Raw genomic sequence first — 14855 nt, 5'->3', positions numbered from 1 at the left:
GAAGTGAAGATAGAAGCTCATTACCCACCTGTCTCTGCAGGTAGGATGTCCTGTAGTTAGGAAGTGAAAACAAACTGCATTCCTTAGAATAGCCTGGATATCACCCACCTTCTGGTTGCCAATGTTTAAAAAATAAATATCTTTTTCAAAAAATGTCACATATTGAAACAGAAATGGACCTTCTGAACCATGTTGTCCACAGGTTCTCCTCTAAAGTCCATCATGTGGACTCTGCGCGTCTCAGGACTGATCCTAATGATGGGAATCACTGTTGGTCTCATCAGAACCAGAGGTGAGACCGTTCAGATCAGAACAGAACCAGTCAACAAACATCAGAACATTTCAACTCAGATTATTCTCTCTCTGTTTCCAGGATGCAAGAAGCCTCTGAAAGACACCGATGTAAGTTAAAAGCTGAACTTCAGTGCTTTGAAATGTAAACTAGGAGCCAGACTAATGTGTAAAAGTGTGTGTGAGGAGGTTGGAGAGGGTGGAAGGTGGTGTTCCACTCCACTGTGGCACCATGAAAGCTGCTTGGAGACACATCAGGTCCAATATTGTCCAAATGTCCCAGAAGCTGTTGAAGGTGGACGAAGCAGAGACAGAATGAAGTCAACAGGAGGCAGAAAGTGGGACAAACAGAAGACTTGAATCCACCTGAAGCTCCTGTTTTGTTGTGTTGGATCTCTCAGGTTCATTATGTTGCTGCTGACGACACAGCGGAGTCTGAAAATGTTGGAGAGCGTCCTGCTGCTCCCACACTCACCTGAACTTCATCACATCCGCTGCAGCTGGGACCAAAACCAGCTGTTTGCATCATTTCCTGCAGTTTAGGAGCCACTGAAGGAGTTCATCTTTTTTCCTGGATATTAATCTGAAACATCTGGAGCTGTTTGGGATTTTCTGCTTTGTTGACATTAATTCTCAAACATCTGAATCATTATTTCCAACCAAAACTCATGTGTTTGTCTTTTGTTGGTTATTTAGAGAAAATCCTTCTTGTTTGTAGCAGAAATATAAATTTGTCATTTATAATCTAAAAACACCAAAACATTCCTCCAAAAAGGCAAAGAAAGCAAAGTTTGTAGAATCTCCAGATGTTCCTCCTGCAGATTCCTGGTTTTCCCAACAATCAAAGTCATGTTGACTTGAAGCAACATTAGTTTTTATTACACTGAACCTTTTAGTTGGCCTTTTCTTCAAATGTATTTAACTCTTAGCTGGCCTTCGGTACTCTTAGTTAGCCTTTCGGTTCCTTTAGTTTAGTTCTGTTTATCTTTGCTTTTCTGTTCTCTTGTGTCTAACTTAGTTTAGATTATCTTAGCTGATATTTTAGATATTGTTGTGTGTTTTATGACTCTGTATTTTTGTGTAAAATGTTGTAAAGCACTTTGAATGGCCTTGTTGCTGAGAAAGTGCTATCTAAATAAATGTGACTTGGTTCTCTTTCAAGCTTCAGGAAACTTTGTGTTTTCTTCTGTAAATCAGAGCAGCTCAGCGTGTTTGTTACAGGACCAAAGGTTTCAGGGAAGATTGGAAACAAACAACTTCACCTGCTGGACACAAGTCAGAATCACATCCTGCTGGTGGCTCTAAAATCTGCCTCTGAGTTCAGTTAATAACAAAGACTCCTCTGAGAACTCCTGCTGAGTCATCGTTTACCATCCCATACTCCAGAGGTGTTGTTAGGCAGAAAGCCATCCTGTGGCTCAGCACAGGGGAACAAGTCACTTCATACAACAGCCCCATTCCCAGAGCTACTTTGGAAGTACCCTGAATGCACCCTGTAGGTACTCCAGAAATACCCTGGAATTACCATGTGTGTACTCCCTTCAGTACCTGTATTGATCATATGTGTACCCCTATACGTACCTTATAATTGTTGCCCTCCAAAAGAAGACTGGTGAAGGCAGGTTGGTGAATGAAGGACTTATTTTAGACCCTGTATGTACCATTGTGAGTACCATGTTTGTAACTATTTTATATTTTTCGGTGAGAACTTGTTGGGTCTCACTTTTAGCAAACCGTTAGCTACTTTAAGCATTTAGCTAACATTTTGAAACTTTTAGCTTTTAGCTATTTTTAGTTTCTGGCTACCTTTAGCTTCTAATTCAGGTTTAGCTTTGTTTAGCTTTAAGAACTCAGTTTCAGCGTCTGAGGTCTGTGACCGGAGCACATTTTGTTTGCAAACAAACTCTTCCTACCTCCACGTCTTTTACCATTCATGTCTCAAACTGTAAGCATTTCTGTCTTCTTTCAGGCAATGTTTCCAGTTTTGTTTTAAGCCCGATGTTTTTCTCTCAAGTAGCCTCAGAAAGCAGAGGATGACCACCTGACTTCCTATTGTAGGTGAAAAAGGGTTTGTCTCGCACCGAAATGATAGTCAGAGACTCTTGCTGGATTTCAGCCAAATACAGGGGATTTTTATTGACACACTTGCTCATTCCCAACTTGCCCCAGAATCCCGAAGTATCTTTGAAACAGAGCGTATTTGTACAGACACAATACATTGGTGTGTATTGCATACGTCCTCCTACGACACTTACAGGAAACCAGCCAGAACCGCTGGCTGAGTCTGGCTCAACTCATCCCAGAACAAGCACACTGTTTTTCAGGAAATGTCTGTTATCACAAACCCACTGTTCTGGAAAGTTCTGGCAATAACAACTGGATATTCTTTGCACACGAGCATCGCTCCTGTTTACCCTTACTTCTGCAACCTCTCTGCATCCAGTTTCACACCTTTTCCTTTTTCATTATAATTTTGTCTCACGCTGTTTTTCTGATTGTGTTGTGAGGGATGATTTTATTTTGTTACATCTGTGACATAAAACACTGCAGAAATGGGAAATTTTACATTCATGAGAAATGGCAGCCACATAATTCAGCTGGTTTGATGGTCACTGATTGTTATGATAAACATCAGATGTTTTTGTTTCTACCATCATGTTTGAGAAAAGCTCAAGCCAGCAATAAAAAATGGTGATTGATAGTTTCAACAAGATGTCTGCCATATGGCTGGCCCCTTTAAAGTTCCTCCAAGAACCTTTCTAGTTGTATTTGTTCTCATTCATCATTATTTTGTTTAAGACAGCACAGCAAGTTTCTTACATTAAAATAAAATTTCATGACAATAGAAGTCAAGTTTATTGATTGGCGCAGTGACAGAGGTCAGAAACTACAAGTCATGTAAAAAATCTGATTTTTCTCACATTAAATAAGGACAGTTAAACTCTCAGCTGGTTTTACCTGCTAGCAGAAAACATTTTCACTGATCACATAAAACATTAGCAAAATCATTTTTATAAATCTGATGTAAGAACCTCCGATATTACATTAAGAAGATGAGTTAGATTATTTTACAAATAGTTAATGTTCCCAAAGCCGTTTAAGACAATATTTTTTACACAACACATATGACTGATTATATTTTAAAAAACACATTTATAAACAAAATATTAGGAATTTACTGCAGTGACTGTTTTACATTCAAACCCAGTGATAACCTGGTACCTGGAGAAGTGTTTTGGCTTCAAATTACTCTTTTAGCTGATATAAAAATGCACCAATACAATCATTGTTTAATGTTTGGCACCAGTGAGTCGTCATCAGTATATATGAAGCAGATGATATTAAACCTTGACTTTCCCACCTAATGTAGAAAACAAACACTAGCCAGTAAGGTGCACAGATTAGCAGGCATGTTTTGGATCTTTTTATGATAAATTTACTTGCAGCACAATGCTGTAAACAGTACCCCCTTTTCAAAGGGCAGAGACCACTGGACAACCACTAAGTGACCATAACTCACCGGCGGCAGTGGCTCAGGAGGTAGGGGTTCATCCTGTAACCGGAGGGTTGCCGGTTCGAGCTCCTGCTCCATCTGTCTTAGCTGTTGTGTCCTTGGGCAAGACACTTGACCTGCCTTGCCTACTGTTGGTGGTCAGAGGGTTCGGTGGTGCAGATGTAATGGCCGCCTCACTTCTGTGGCAGCTGTGGCTACCCTGGGGCAGGCTCACCACCATCAGTGTGTGAATGTGTGAATGAATGGGTGAATGACTGAATGTAGTGTGAAGCACTTTGGGGTCCTTGGACTAGATAAAGTGCTTTATAAGGGCAGGCCATTTACCATTTACCAGATACCCAAGGTCTTCCAATGATTTTTCAATGACCTTTCAGTGAAGACCAAGGTCTCCATGATCTACATCATTTTGGAACTGGTTCAAACCGGTCTCTCAGTGGTTTGTGAGGAAATTGGTCTTTCAATTAATTCTCAGCAGTCTTTCAGCGATCTCATCATCTCAGTTATTTCTCAACTAACTTGTCTCTTGTAGCTTGGTACCAGAGGCTTACAGCCAACCTGAGCCTTTCCCTGCAGTTGGTTTCAGCTTTAGTGATTTGAGAGCCAACCCTTTGCAAACGCTTGTCAAACATGGATGGCTTCAGGTAACTGCTGAAATCTCAGTTGGTCTCAGAGAGCACCGTTGGTCAGTGAATGAACTCTCAGTGGTCTCTGCAGGGAGGCATGTCTGCTCTTAGTCTGTCAACTAATGCTGTGGGACACTTCGATGTCTCTAAAGATCTCTGTGAAAATAGCAGAAAATCCCATTTTTGGTCCCCCAACGAGTGCTCAAGGATCTCTGAAGGGATCTGGCCAGTGTTTGGTTGCTCAGTGTTTTGACAACGGTCTCTGTCTCTGACTGAACTGAGTCCTAAATGGAATGGACGGATAATCTGAACAAACAGGTAAAGTGCTGCTGGGCTACATGTGGAACATTTCAGCTAATAAAACTGACTGTGAACAAAAAGACAACATAGATAGATAGATAGATAGATAGATAGATAGATAGATAGATAGATAGATAGATAGATAGATAGATAGATAGATAGATTTTTCAGAACCTATAAAAGTTATTGTAGTATCACATTCATTTTGAAGTTAAACTAGCTTTAGAGCTGATAATCCATAAACTTCCACTCCTACAGAGAACACAGGGACACTGAGGAACCAGACCAGAGACCAAAACTGGGGTACACCGGTTCAGTGAAGGTGGTGTTGAAGGTGTGGAGGTGGATCAGTGTATCCGAGGAGACTCTGTAGAAGGATAGAGTCCCAGCAGGACAGTCCAAATACACTGCTACTCTGTGGGAGACGGATATGGAGGAGATGGACGTTTCTCTGTTAACGTGCCAGGCCGAGAAACCAAAAACATCAGAGCACTCCAAACACCAGGAATGTTCATTCCTTCCAAACCTGCACTCATCATTCTTTCCTCTTCGTCTGATTCCTCTGTAACTCAGTGAAATAAGAACTCCTCCGTTCCACTCCACCTCCCAGTAACAGCGACCACTCACACCGTTTCTGCACATCAGCTGCCAGCATGGTTCAAATCTGTCCGGATGATCCGAATACGGCTGCTCCGTCTCCACCACTGTCACCTTCGTGTTGTTGTCGGACAGTTTCAGCTTTCTGTGGACTGAATTGGTGTCCACTTGAAGTTCACAGAAATCTGATGGGGAGAGGAAAGAACGGTTTCTACTGAATGACTTTTATTATTCCGTTACTAAGCAAGGTTTTATCAATCAATAAAAAGGTTTATTGCAAATTATTTGTACTTAAGGACAGAACTGAATGCAATCATTTTTAGTTAAACTTACATTTCCTCATGTCTGGTTTTAACCTGTGCTCTCCACCACAGTCCAGCCTGCAGAAAGAAACAGACTCGGTTATTTTCTGTACCTGTTTGGTAGTGCATGGAAGAAGGTAAAGTTACACTTCATTAAATTACAAGTATATTAGTCAAACACACAGTTTTATTCAGAATTGTTGATCATATGAAGTTTAAAAATTAGATTGCATGAAATGTTGAGTTCTTTATGTGGATTTGAGTACCCAGTGATCCAGGGGTGTTAGACCCTGTTGGGTGTCCCGTGGCAGCTTGGTCAGAGGACAGGGGTGGTTTGAAGACCTTGATAGAGCAACATGGCAGGGAAACCAGGCCACACCGCTGAAGCTAGGCCTGGAATGGCAGCTTCCTGTTGACCACATGGTGGCCAAACCTTGACTACTGTAACTTGGTCAGCATTGGCTTAAAGGAGCCACAAGAAGCCACCTTCTCATAGGCCAACGACCAGAGAGAAGCTGAAGGTGTGTCCATAGTGATCTGGGCAATGATAGGGGCCTGACCTGCACCAGTGTTGGAGTTCTCCTTGGTGAATAAGAGTGTTTTCACACTAAAAAAATATTAGGTTGTTAATTTGGCTAAAATAATATGTGGTTTTGAACAATTTGTACAATATGTTTGATGATTTTGATTAACATTTTGAGGGAATTAATGTGTCAAAACTCTGGCTTTCTCAGTCTTTTAAGTAAAGAGAAGCAGAGTATAGATGGTTTAGACCAGGGGTGTTCAATCCTGGTCCTCAGGGCCACTATCCTGCATGTTTCACTTGTTTCTCTGCTCCAACACACCTGATTTAAATCAATGGGTGATTAACAGGCTTCTGCAGAACATGAAGAGGTGATTTAACCTCTGAATCAGGTGTGTTGGAGCAGGGAAATAAGGAAAACATGCAGGACCAGGATTGGACACCCCTGGTTTAGACAAACCTGTGCTGCATACGCACGCTGTCTGTTTGTACCTGAGAGTGTCCAGTCTCCAGTGTGGATCATTCAGCTCAGAAGACAGCATCTTCTCTCCCAGGAGTCCTGGATGGTTGTAGCTCACATCCAGCTCTCTGAGATGGGACGGGTTCGAGCCCAGAGCTGAGGCCAGAGAAGCACAGCCTTCTTCTGTGATCAGACAACCTGACAGGCTGGAACAGAACAAACCTCATAAACTCAAGGACATTAAAAACAGATGGTGCAGGTGCTTAAACATGAATATTAAACAAACCAGCAACTAGCTGTGTCCTGACCTGAGAGTCTCCAGTTTACAGTGTGGACTCTCCAGTCCAACAGACAGCTGCTTCACTCCTGAGTCCTTCAGGTTGTTGTCGCTCAGGTCCAGTTCTCTCAGACTACAGCTCTGAGACCTTAGGACTGAAGACAGAGGTCCACAACTTCTTTCTGAGAGTTTACATCCACACAGCCTTTAAAGGAATACACACAATTAATAAGATTACTCCTCATTAAATCTTAGAGACCAGTTTTAGTGCTTTGCTGCAGTAAATGTGATATTTCAAAGTTCATGCTACAGAATTTAAAACATGAATAATAAATCTATGGCTGCCTGCTGGAGATCATGCTATGTTTGCTTGAGTATCAGTTACAGAAAGAGACGATGTGACGTTATTGTCTTACAGCCACAGATCTCAATACTCCACTGACACACAGCTCTAACGAGACAAAGAAAAACCAGCAAAGGCAACGCCTTTTAGCATAAAAGTGCCAAGTATGCCACAAAACTGGCAGTGACAGAGTTAGCAAAGCAAAGCATGAGATTGTGTCCCGTTATTGTTGGGTCACTGCTTTGTAATTTGTTTTTAATGGCGTATGTGTGATATTAGTGTTTATCAATGAGTCTGAACAAGTTTGCTAATTATATGTTTTTCTGTAGAGCAATCGTTAAAGAAACACAGTGAGCCCTAAAGTAACACATAGAAACACTACAACAATTAAAAATAAACCTAATACTCACACAACAGTCTCCATTTTACACTGTGGACTCTCCAGGCCAACAGAGAGCAGCTTCACTCCTGAATCCCCCAGGTTGTTGTTCGTCAGGTTCAGTTCTCTGAGACTGGAGGACTGGAAGCTCAGAACCAAGCCCAGAGTCTCACAGCTTTGCACCGAGAGGTTACAGTCCTGCATACTGTAAAACAAAGTTTTAACATGAGAAAGTATTCAATGAGTCAACGCCCTGTTCTTAAATCTTTCAGTTGTCTTATTACAGATCAAATAAAGCGTTTAATTAAATATACTGGTGTAAAATGATTGCTTTGATTAACTTTCTGACCTGATAGTTTCCAGTTTACAGTAGGGACTGTTCAGTCCAACAGAAAGAAGCGTCACTCCTGTGTCCTGCAGGTTGTTGTTGCTCAAGTCCAGCTTCCTCAGACTGGAGGTCTGATAACCAATGATTAAGGAAAGAGTTTCACAGCTTTCCTTTGAAAGGTCACAGCAAGTCAGCCTGAAACAGAAAATGGCAACATTCGATTTGATTTAACAATGATGACACATGTGAATGAGTCTATCTCTGTTTAATGCTGGTTTTATCTTTAACTCGGGTGAAATTAATCTAAAAATGGGTTTATTAAGGTCTTCTAACTGGATAATGACCTATACAACTTTTGAAAATGGGACAGATTTGGAAAATCTTGACTGTAACATCATTCATCACACTGCTACGCTCTGAAGACTCGCCAAATCGGTTTTTCCTGATCGTGAGGACATCGTGGCCAGCTTTGCTTCTAATTCTTGACAATCTAGCCACACTAGCGCATGATTGCCCCACATTATGGTTATGCTGCCACCCCTCTACCCAATTCCACTTTGGACCTAAAAATCGAAGCTTTGTGGATACTAAAAACCCTTCATAAGATATCACACTTTATCATATTCTTAATACACGCCTGAAGACTTCATCAAGACCCTGCAAAGAACACCCCTGTTCTGGCTGATATTTTATGCCGTATCAGGGTCGTCATCGTCTGTGGACCTTGAAGACAGCAGTCCTTAAAAAAACAATATGTCTCACGACAACCAGTTGGATCATAAGAGTTTTTTTAAGGTGTCTGGACTGATTTTTTTGTTTCTTGAAGACATTTTGCTTCTCATCCAAGGAGCTTTCTCATTTCAAAGTTAAAGGTGTGACGTTCCAAGCTTTAAAACTGAAGAGAGTCGCTCTGTTTATGCAACCTGAACTCACATGCAAATCGCTTTCCCTCCAGAAGGTCATTAGGGGTTTTATTGGCCTGGTCCACATGAGAAATGTTTGCATGAAGGTGCATATTGGTGTAAAACTATTTGGGGATTAGGCTCAAAGCTGCATTTTAAATTCTGGAAAGTTGGAATCCATCGGCTCCTTTTGAAATTCCTCACTTCTCAGTTTGAATTGAGAAAGTTCCTCAGATGAGAAGCATCAAACTGTGAACTATGAACAGACCTGGACTGTACATTACAACTCTGTTGCCTCCTAGTGAGGATACCTCTAAAACCCTTTCAGTAAATCTGATTTTTCCACAATGGAAGCAAGAAATGAAGTCCAGTCACATAAACAATCTCTTAGGATCTCTGGATGCCTGAGAATCAACAATCAGTCATGGGAACCAACCAGTTGGAGGCTGACCTGAGAGTTTCCAGTTTACAGTGTGGACTCTGTAGCCCAGGAGACAACAGGTTCACTCCCAGATCTGTCAGGTTGTTGTTACTCAGGTCCAGTTCTCGTAAACTATAAGACTGTGAGGAAAACCCTGAGGACAGAGCTTTAAGACTTTGCTTGGTGAGGTTGCAATCGCTCAGCCTAAAGAGAAAAATACAATGAATACAAAAGGCAATGCTTAATTTGGAATTTGAAAATTTCAACTATTATAAATCTGTAATCCATCCACCTACAGAGCTTTGTTGGAGGCTTTGACCACCGGCAGCAGCCTCAGGAGAGCCTCCTCTGAAGCAGAGTATTTCTTCAAGTCAAACACGTCCAGATCTTCTTCTGATGACAGTAAGATGAAGACCAGAGCTGACCACTGAGCAGGAGACAGATCATCTGTGGAGAGGCTTCCTGATGTTATGAACTGTTGGATTTCTTCCACCAGAGAACGATCGTTGAGTTCATTCAGACAGTGGAACAGGTTGATGCTTTTCTCTGCAGATGGGTTCTCAGTGATCTTCTTCTTAATGTACTCAACTGTTTCCTGATTGGTTTGGGAGTTACTTCCTGTTTGTGTCAGCAAGCCTCGTAGGAGGGTCTGATTGGTTGGCAGTGAAAGACCCAAGAGGAAGCGAAGGAACAAGTCAAGGTGGCCATTGGGGCTTAGTAAAGCCTTGTCCACGGCGCTGTAGTGGAGATTTTTTACTTTAGGTTTATTTTTAAAGACTTTGGACACCTTTGGGGATGTTTGTTTTTCTCCTAACAGGTTGACCCCAGAGGTGATGAAGGTCAGATGGACGTGAAGAGCAGCCAGAAACTCCTGAACACTCAGATGGACGAAGCAGAACACCTTGTCCTGGTACAGCCCTCTCTCCTCTTTAAAGATCTGGGTGAACACTCCAGAGTAAACTGAGGCGTCTCTGATATCGATGCCACTCTCTGTCAGGTCCGATTCATAGAAGATCAGGTTTCCTTTCTGCAGCTGCTCAAAGGCCAGTTTTCCTAAAGACTCGATCACCTTCCTGGTCTCTGGACTCCACTGTGAATCTGTCTCTGCTCCTCCGTAGTACTTGACCTGCTTCACTTTGGTTTGAACCACCAGGAAGTGGATGTACATCTCCGTCAGGGTCTTGGGCAGCTCTGGTCCATCTTTGGTTTTCAACACGTCCTCCAGAACCGTAGCATTGATCCAGCAGAAGACCGGGATGTGGCACATGATGTGGAGGCTCCGTGATGTCTTGATGTGGGAGACGATCTTGTTTGCCTGCTTCTTATCTCTGAACCTTTTGCTGAAGTACTCCTCCTTCTGTGGATCTGTAAACCCTCTGACCTCTGTCACCATGTCAACACACTCAGCAGGGATCTGATTGGCTGCTGCAGGTCTTGTGGTTATCCAGAGGCGAGCAGAAGGAAGCAGCTTTCCCTTGATGAGGTTCGTCAGCAGAACATCCACTGAGGTGGACTCTGTGACGTCAGTCAGGATCTGGTTCCTGTGGAAGTCCAGAGGAAGTCGACACTCATCCAGACCATCAAAGATGAACAGAACCTGGAACTCATCAAACCTGCAGGTTCCTTTGGTTTCAGTGAAGAAGTGATGAAGAAGTCCCACCAAGCTGAACTTTTTCTCTTTCAGCACATTCAGCTCTCTGAAGGTAAACGGGAACAGGAAGTGGATGTCCTGGTTGCTTCTGTCTTCAGCCCAGTCCAGAGTGAACTTCTGAGTTAGGACTGTTTTCCCGATGCCAGCTACTCCCTTTGTCATCACTGTTCTGATTGGTCCATGTCTTCCAGGTGGAGCTTTAAAGATGTCTTCATGTTGGATGATTGTCTCTGAGCTGTACAGTTTCCTGGATGCTGTTTCAATCTGTCTGACCTCATGTTTATCGCTGACCTCTGTGGTGGTTTTCCCCTCTGTGATGTAGAGCTCTGTGTAGATCTCATTCAGATTTGTTGGATTTCCTGCTGTAGTGATCCCCTCAAACGCACACTGGAAGCTCTTTGCCAAGTTTGACTTAAACGTTTGTGTGCCCTCTGCAACACAAGTTCCTATAATTACAAAAAATAAATAGATAAATATAGTTGCTGATGCACCAATATGTTGTAAGTTTTACATCTTCGAGATAGTTGTTCATGACTGTAGTTGACCCTTTTTCAGTAATCTTACTGTTCCACAGACTGTCGGCCAGGTCCTCCTGCTTCATCTTCCTCAGGAACTGCAACGCGATCTTCAGAAAAGAATCTCTTCTGACCTTCCTCTGCTCTTCATCCCCACTGTCCAACACTTCTTTGTCCTCATTTGGACTCTCTGAAGCCTCTTGGTAATCTGAATCCAGCATCATCTTAAACCTCTTGAGTTCGTTTTTCATGAAGCTTGAAAGTCTTTCCTCAAGCAGCTGGAAAAGAGACATATATGGAAAATAATATCAACTGAAAATCATAAAAATAAACCTAAACTTGATAAAAATTCCTTCTAAAAAGCAGTTAGTTTGGACAATTTTAGACTTATATTATAGTTAGTTTCGGACCAGCAGGTGTCACCTTTTAAACAATAGCAGTTAAATTGTAATCCATCATTTCTGAGTGGAAGTCCTCGGCATGGAACTGACCAACAAATAACTGCTTACATATAATATTTCTCTCATACTTTTGACCTGAACAGTTCTAAAAAGTGTCTCAAGCTGTTCTCATGTGAGTTTTTCCTCACCGTAAATATGGAGTCCAGATCTGTTTGATGCTGAGGGGCAAACTGTGGATTGAGAACTTCTGAGCTCTGCTTGATGCTGCAAAAATACCAAACAAAGACACAGTTTAATGATCTATGATGGCACCTTGTATTTACTGGGTACACATGGTATGTAACCCATAAACACCAGGAATGTTCCTGGTTCGTATTTGGTATGAACCTGTATGTAGCAGGTACAAACCAAGAACTCACCCCTAAAGACCTGGTAAAATACCAGGTGAGTAATAGGTACGAAACCTGATAACTGCTAGGTATGTACCTCATATGTACCCCTTAAATACCCCATAAGTATTGGACACATACCCTGTACATACCTGGTAAGTATCTTGTAATTACCAGGTATGCACCTGGCAAATCTCCAAAAAGTACAAAGTATTCAGGTTTTATAGATCATTTTTGTTGTAAATCTATGTCCACACCACTGAACCACTCAAACCTACCGGCTTTCCAAAGACGTTTTACTTTTGTATTTAGAAAGTAGACTACGAGGACTGTTGTTTTTCCAGGACCATCCGGTGTCATGTTCAGAACCGTTTTCTGGTCCAGGAAATTCTGGTCCGTGGCGCTGCTCTGGGCTTCAACGCATCAAAAACAGGAAACTTTAAGTTTGAACTTTCATGGTTTAGGCTGAGCGCTGAACTGGTCATAAACAGGTTAGGATTGTCTCACCTTGGATTCTTGTTCTGGCTCTCATGTTTCCCATTCAGGATGAGTTGAGATGGAGGAAGTCCATCTCTGAACCGGCTCTGATCCATGTCTGTCCCGAACACCCAACGCTGAGTCATCACGCCGACGGACATCAGGATGGCAAAAACAGGCTGACAGGAAACATCATATTCACATAAACGATTTGGTAAAGATGCTAAAGTACTGCAGCTGTTATTGGTCCGTTTTTATCACCACATGCAGAAAAACTGCAAAAAGATTTCCTAAGAAAGTACAATGGTAGGACGAAAGCTCTAAACCAGGTACTGTTAGGAGCTCTAAACCCGGTCCTGTTGGAGCTCTAAACCCGGTCCTGTTGGAGCTCTAAATAAACGGATGATCTGTCAGACAGCTGGGATTGTTTTGATTCTCTTCGAAAGGATTTTAAAGAATCCGGACTCGAACTCCCGGCTGCAGGAAATAAAAACAGGTGTGACTCAGAACTTCGGAGGCAAATTAAGTTCAAATAAACTTGTGATGAAGTTGACCTACATCTGTCAGAGCAGGTAACAAACTTCCTGCACGATTACTTCTGAGGAGAATACAGTTTGTTAATTTTATTTTAAAATTATTAAAAGAACAAATCTAAGAAATCACATTTCTTAAATCACAACTCTTTTTGAGTTTCTATATATCTGATAGTTTTATGAAGTATTTTTATTTTTAATTTTATTTTATTTAACTTGTTTGGAGTTGTGAAGCATTTTGGTCAAGTTTGTTGTTTTTATGCGTATTTTTATGTTTGTATATAAATAAACAGACATTAACATTTAATAAATTAACTTTAGATAAAGATAAATGTTAAAAACATCGTGAGCCAGGCAGTCTATATTACAAACATTTATTCTATAAAACACAGAGCTGGTTAACCTGCTGAACAGACTTTTACAGATTTTAGGAGCTTCTTACCTTCTGGACTCTCAGTTTTAAAAACACCTTCCACGTCTGAGGCGACGCTTGGAGAGGAGACGCTGCGAATGACTCGTCAGCTCAGGTCACATCCTCATAACTGCAGAATGTAGGTTAGAATACAGAACTTACGCCAAACCAGTCCAACCTGTCGGAAAGCAGCTTTCCACACTTTACTTCAGCTCTACGGACACATTAAATTTTTATTCTAATTTTACTCCATCGGGTGTTGAAGCTAAAGTGGAAAAACAATCCGTCACATCTCAGCTTTCTGTTGTAGAAACGAGGCACCAAATACTTTCTGTTCGTTTACTTCGATATCTGATTTGTTTTGTTCATCAGAAAGGAATGTTGTTTATAATCTGAACATCTCTGAAGTATCTGACAATCTTCACCTTTATGTTTCATAATTAAAGGTAAAACAAGTTAAGTCTAAAATTAGCTCGTTAATTAAAAAAAAGTGAACAAAGCTGGAGCAGATTTCAGAGACAAAAATGTTTTGAAAGAATTACAAAGATCTCAGTCTATTTTTATGGGGAACCTTTATTTTGAAAATAAAGTTAAACATTTTAAAAAGCATAAACGTCACAAAAATCAAATGTCATAGCAACGTTTTCCACATTTAGACACTTAATTGGTTAAAAACCCAAATAAAAAAGTTTTTTGTTTTATTGCAAAACACAGAAAAAACAATAATGAAAAGTGAATGCTGATTAATTCCTAAAATAAATCTGTGATCAGTTTAAAGGAATTCATGTTTGTTCTTTTAGTCATTTTGTTCTGAATTTATTCAGTTACATTAGACTGTTTCAGACAGAAACACAAATATGTTTCAGTGTTTCACCACAAAAACAAACAGTTATCAAATATAATATAATATAATAAAATTATTAAATCAAATAAAAACAGAATTAAAATTAAAAAAAACATGTTTCAGGTAACATTCCTCTCATTTTATAAAACAAGTAGAAAAATAAACAAATATTAATAAAGGATCATTTTAAAAAACGGTGATTTTGACCAATATTATCCTATTTTGGTTTAGGGGTTTTTATGACATTTTTAGTTACAAGCCAGGGGTGCTGAGGGTGCTACAGCACCCCCATGTGGCTGACAAGAAATAATGTCAAAGATAAAGATTAAAAGGAATAAATGCATAAGTGAACAAATAAAGACCTAAATCTACA

At 40.9% G+C, this 14855-nt stretch overlaps 1 protein-coding gene and 1 long non-coding RNA gene across 5 annotated transcripts; one reads left to right on the top strand and one right to left on the bottom strand.

The window, feature by feature from the left end:
• LOC108249688 lies at window positions 1-1458 on the top strand. Its single transcript, XR_001809229.3, has 4 exons — window positions 1-40; window positions 203-292; window positions 374-402; window positions 693-1458. It is a non-coding gene; the product is annotated as an uncharacterized LOC108249688 (long non-coding RNA).
• Window positions 1459-3128: 1670 nt separating this feature from the next.
• LOC108249686 (NACHT, LRR and PYD domains-containing protein 12) lies at window positions 3129-13803 on the bottom strand. Of its 4 annotated transcripts, XM_037981443.1 has the most exons (15): window positions 13669-13756; window positions 13252-13291; window positions 12996-13170; window positions 12724-12872; window positions 12495-12629; window positions 12016-12091; window positions 11476-11704; window positions 9557-11357; window positions 9291-9464; window positions 7959-8132; window positions 7641-7814; window positions 6919-7092; window positions 6643-6816; window positions 5659-5705; window positions 3129-5510 (listed from the first exon to the last, which is right to left on the bottom strand). In XM_037981443.1, the coding sequence occupies exons 4-15, from the start codon at window positions 12852-12854 to the stop codon at window positions 4981-4983; spliced, it is 3819 nt and encodes a 1272-aa protein (XP_037837371.1). In that variant the 5' UTR covers window positions 12855-12872; window positions 12996-13170; window positions 13252-13291; window positions 13669-13756; the 3' UTR covers window positions 3129-4980. The 4 variants fall into 4 exon arrangements, with proteins under 4 accessions (XP_037837371.1, XP_037837370.1, XP_017294718.1 ...); XM_037981442.1 differs by having other exon boundaries at window positions 12724-13170; XM_017439229.3 differs by lacking the exons at window positions 12996-13170; window positions 13252-13291 and having other exon boundaries at window positions 13669-13803.
• Window positions 13804-14855: the final 1052 nt, after the last annotated feature.

This window comes from Kryptolebias marmoratus, linkage group LG19, assembly GCF_001649575.2.
Source record: "Kryptolebias marmoratus isolate JLee-2015 linkage group LG19, ASM164957v2, whole genome shotgun sequence".
Classification (NCBI taxonomy): domain Eukaryota; kingdom Metazoa; phylum Chordata; class Actinopteri; order Cyprinodontiformes; family Rivulidae; genus Kryptolebias; species Kryptolebias marmoratus.
Note: the sequence above shows the minus strand (reverse complement) of the source record. Positions and strands in the feature narration are given on the sequence as shown.

Bases quoted from the DNA above. Each gene is read 5' to 3' on its own strand.
- LOC108249686 (XM_017439229.3), bottom strand. From the start codon at position 12,854: ATGTCCGTCGGCGTGATGACTCAGCGTTGGGTGTTCGGGACAGACATG. The intron at 6,817-6,918 runs GTCAGGACACAG...GTTCTGTTCCAG, and splicing joins TGTAAACTGGAGACTCTCAG to CCTGTCAGGTTGTCTGATCA. The intron at 5,511-5,658 runs GTAAGTTTAACT...TCTCCCCATCAG, and splicing joins AAAACCAGACATGAGGAAAT to ATTTCTGTGAACTTCAAGTG.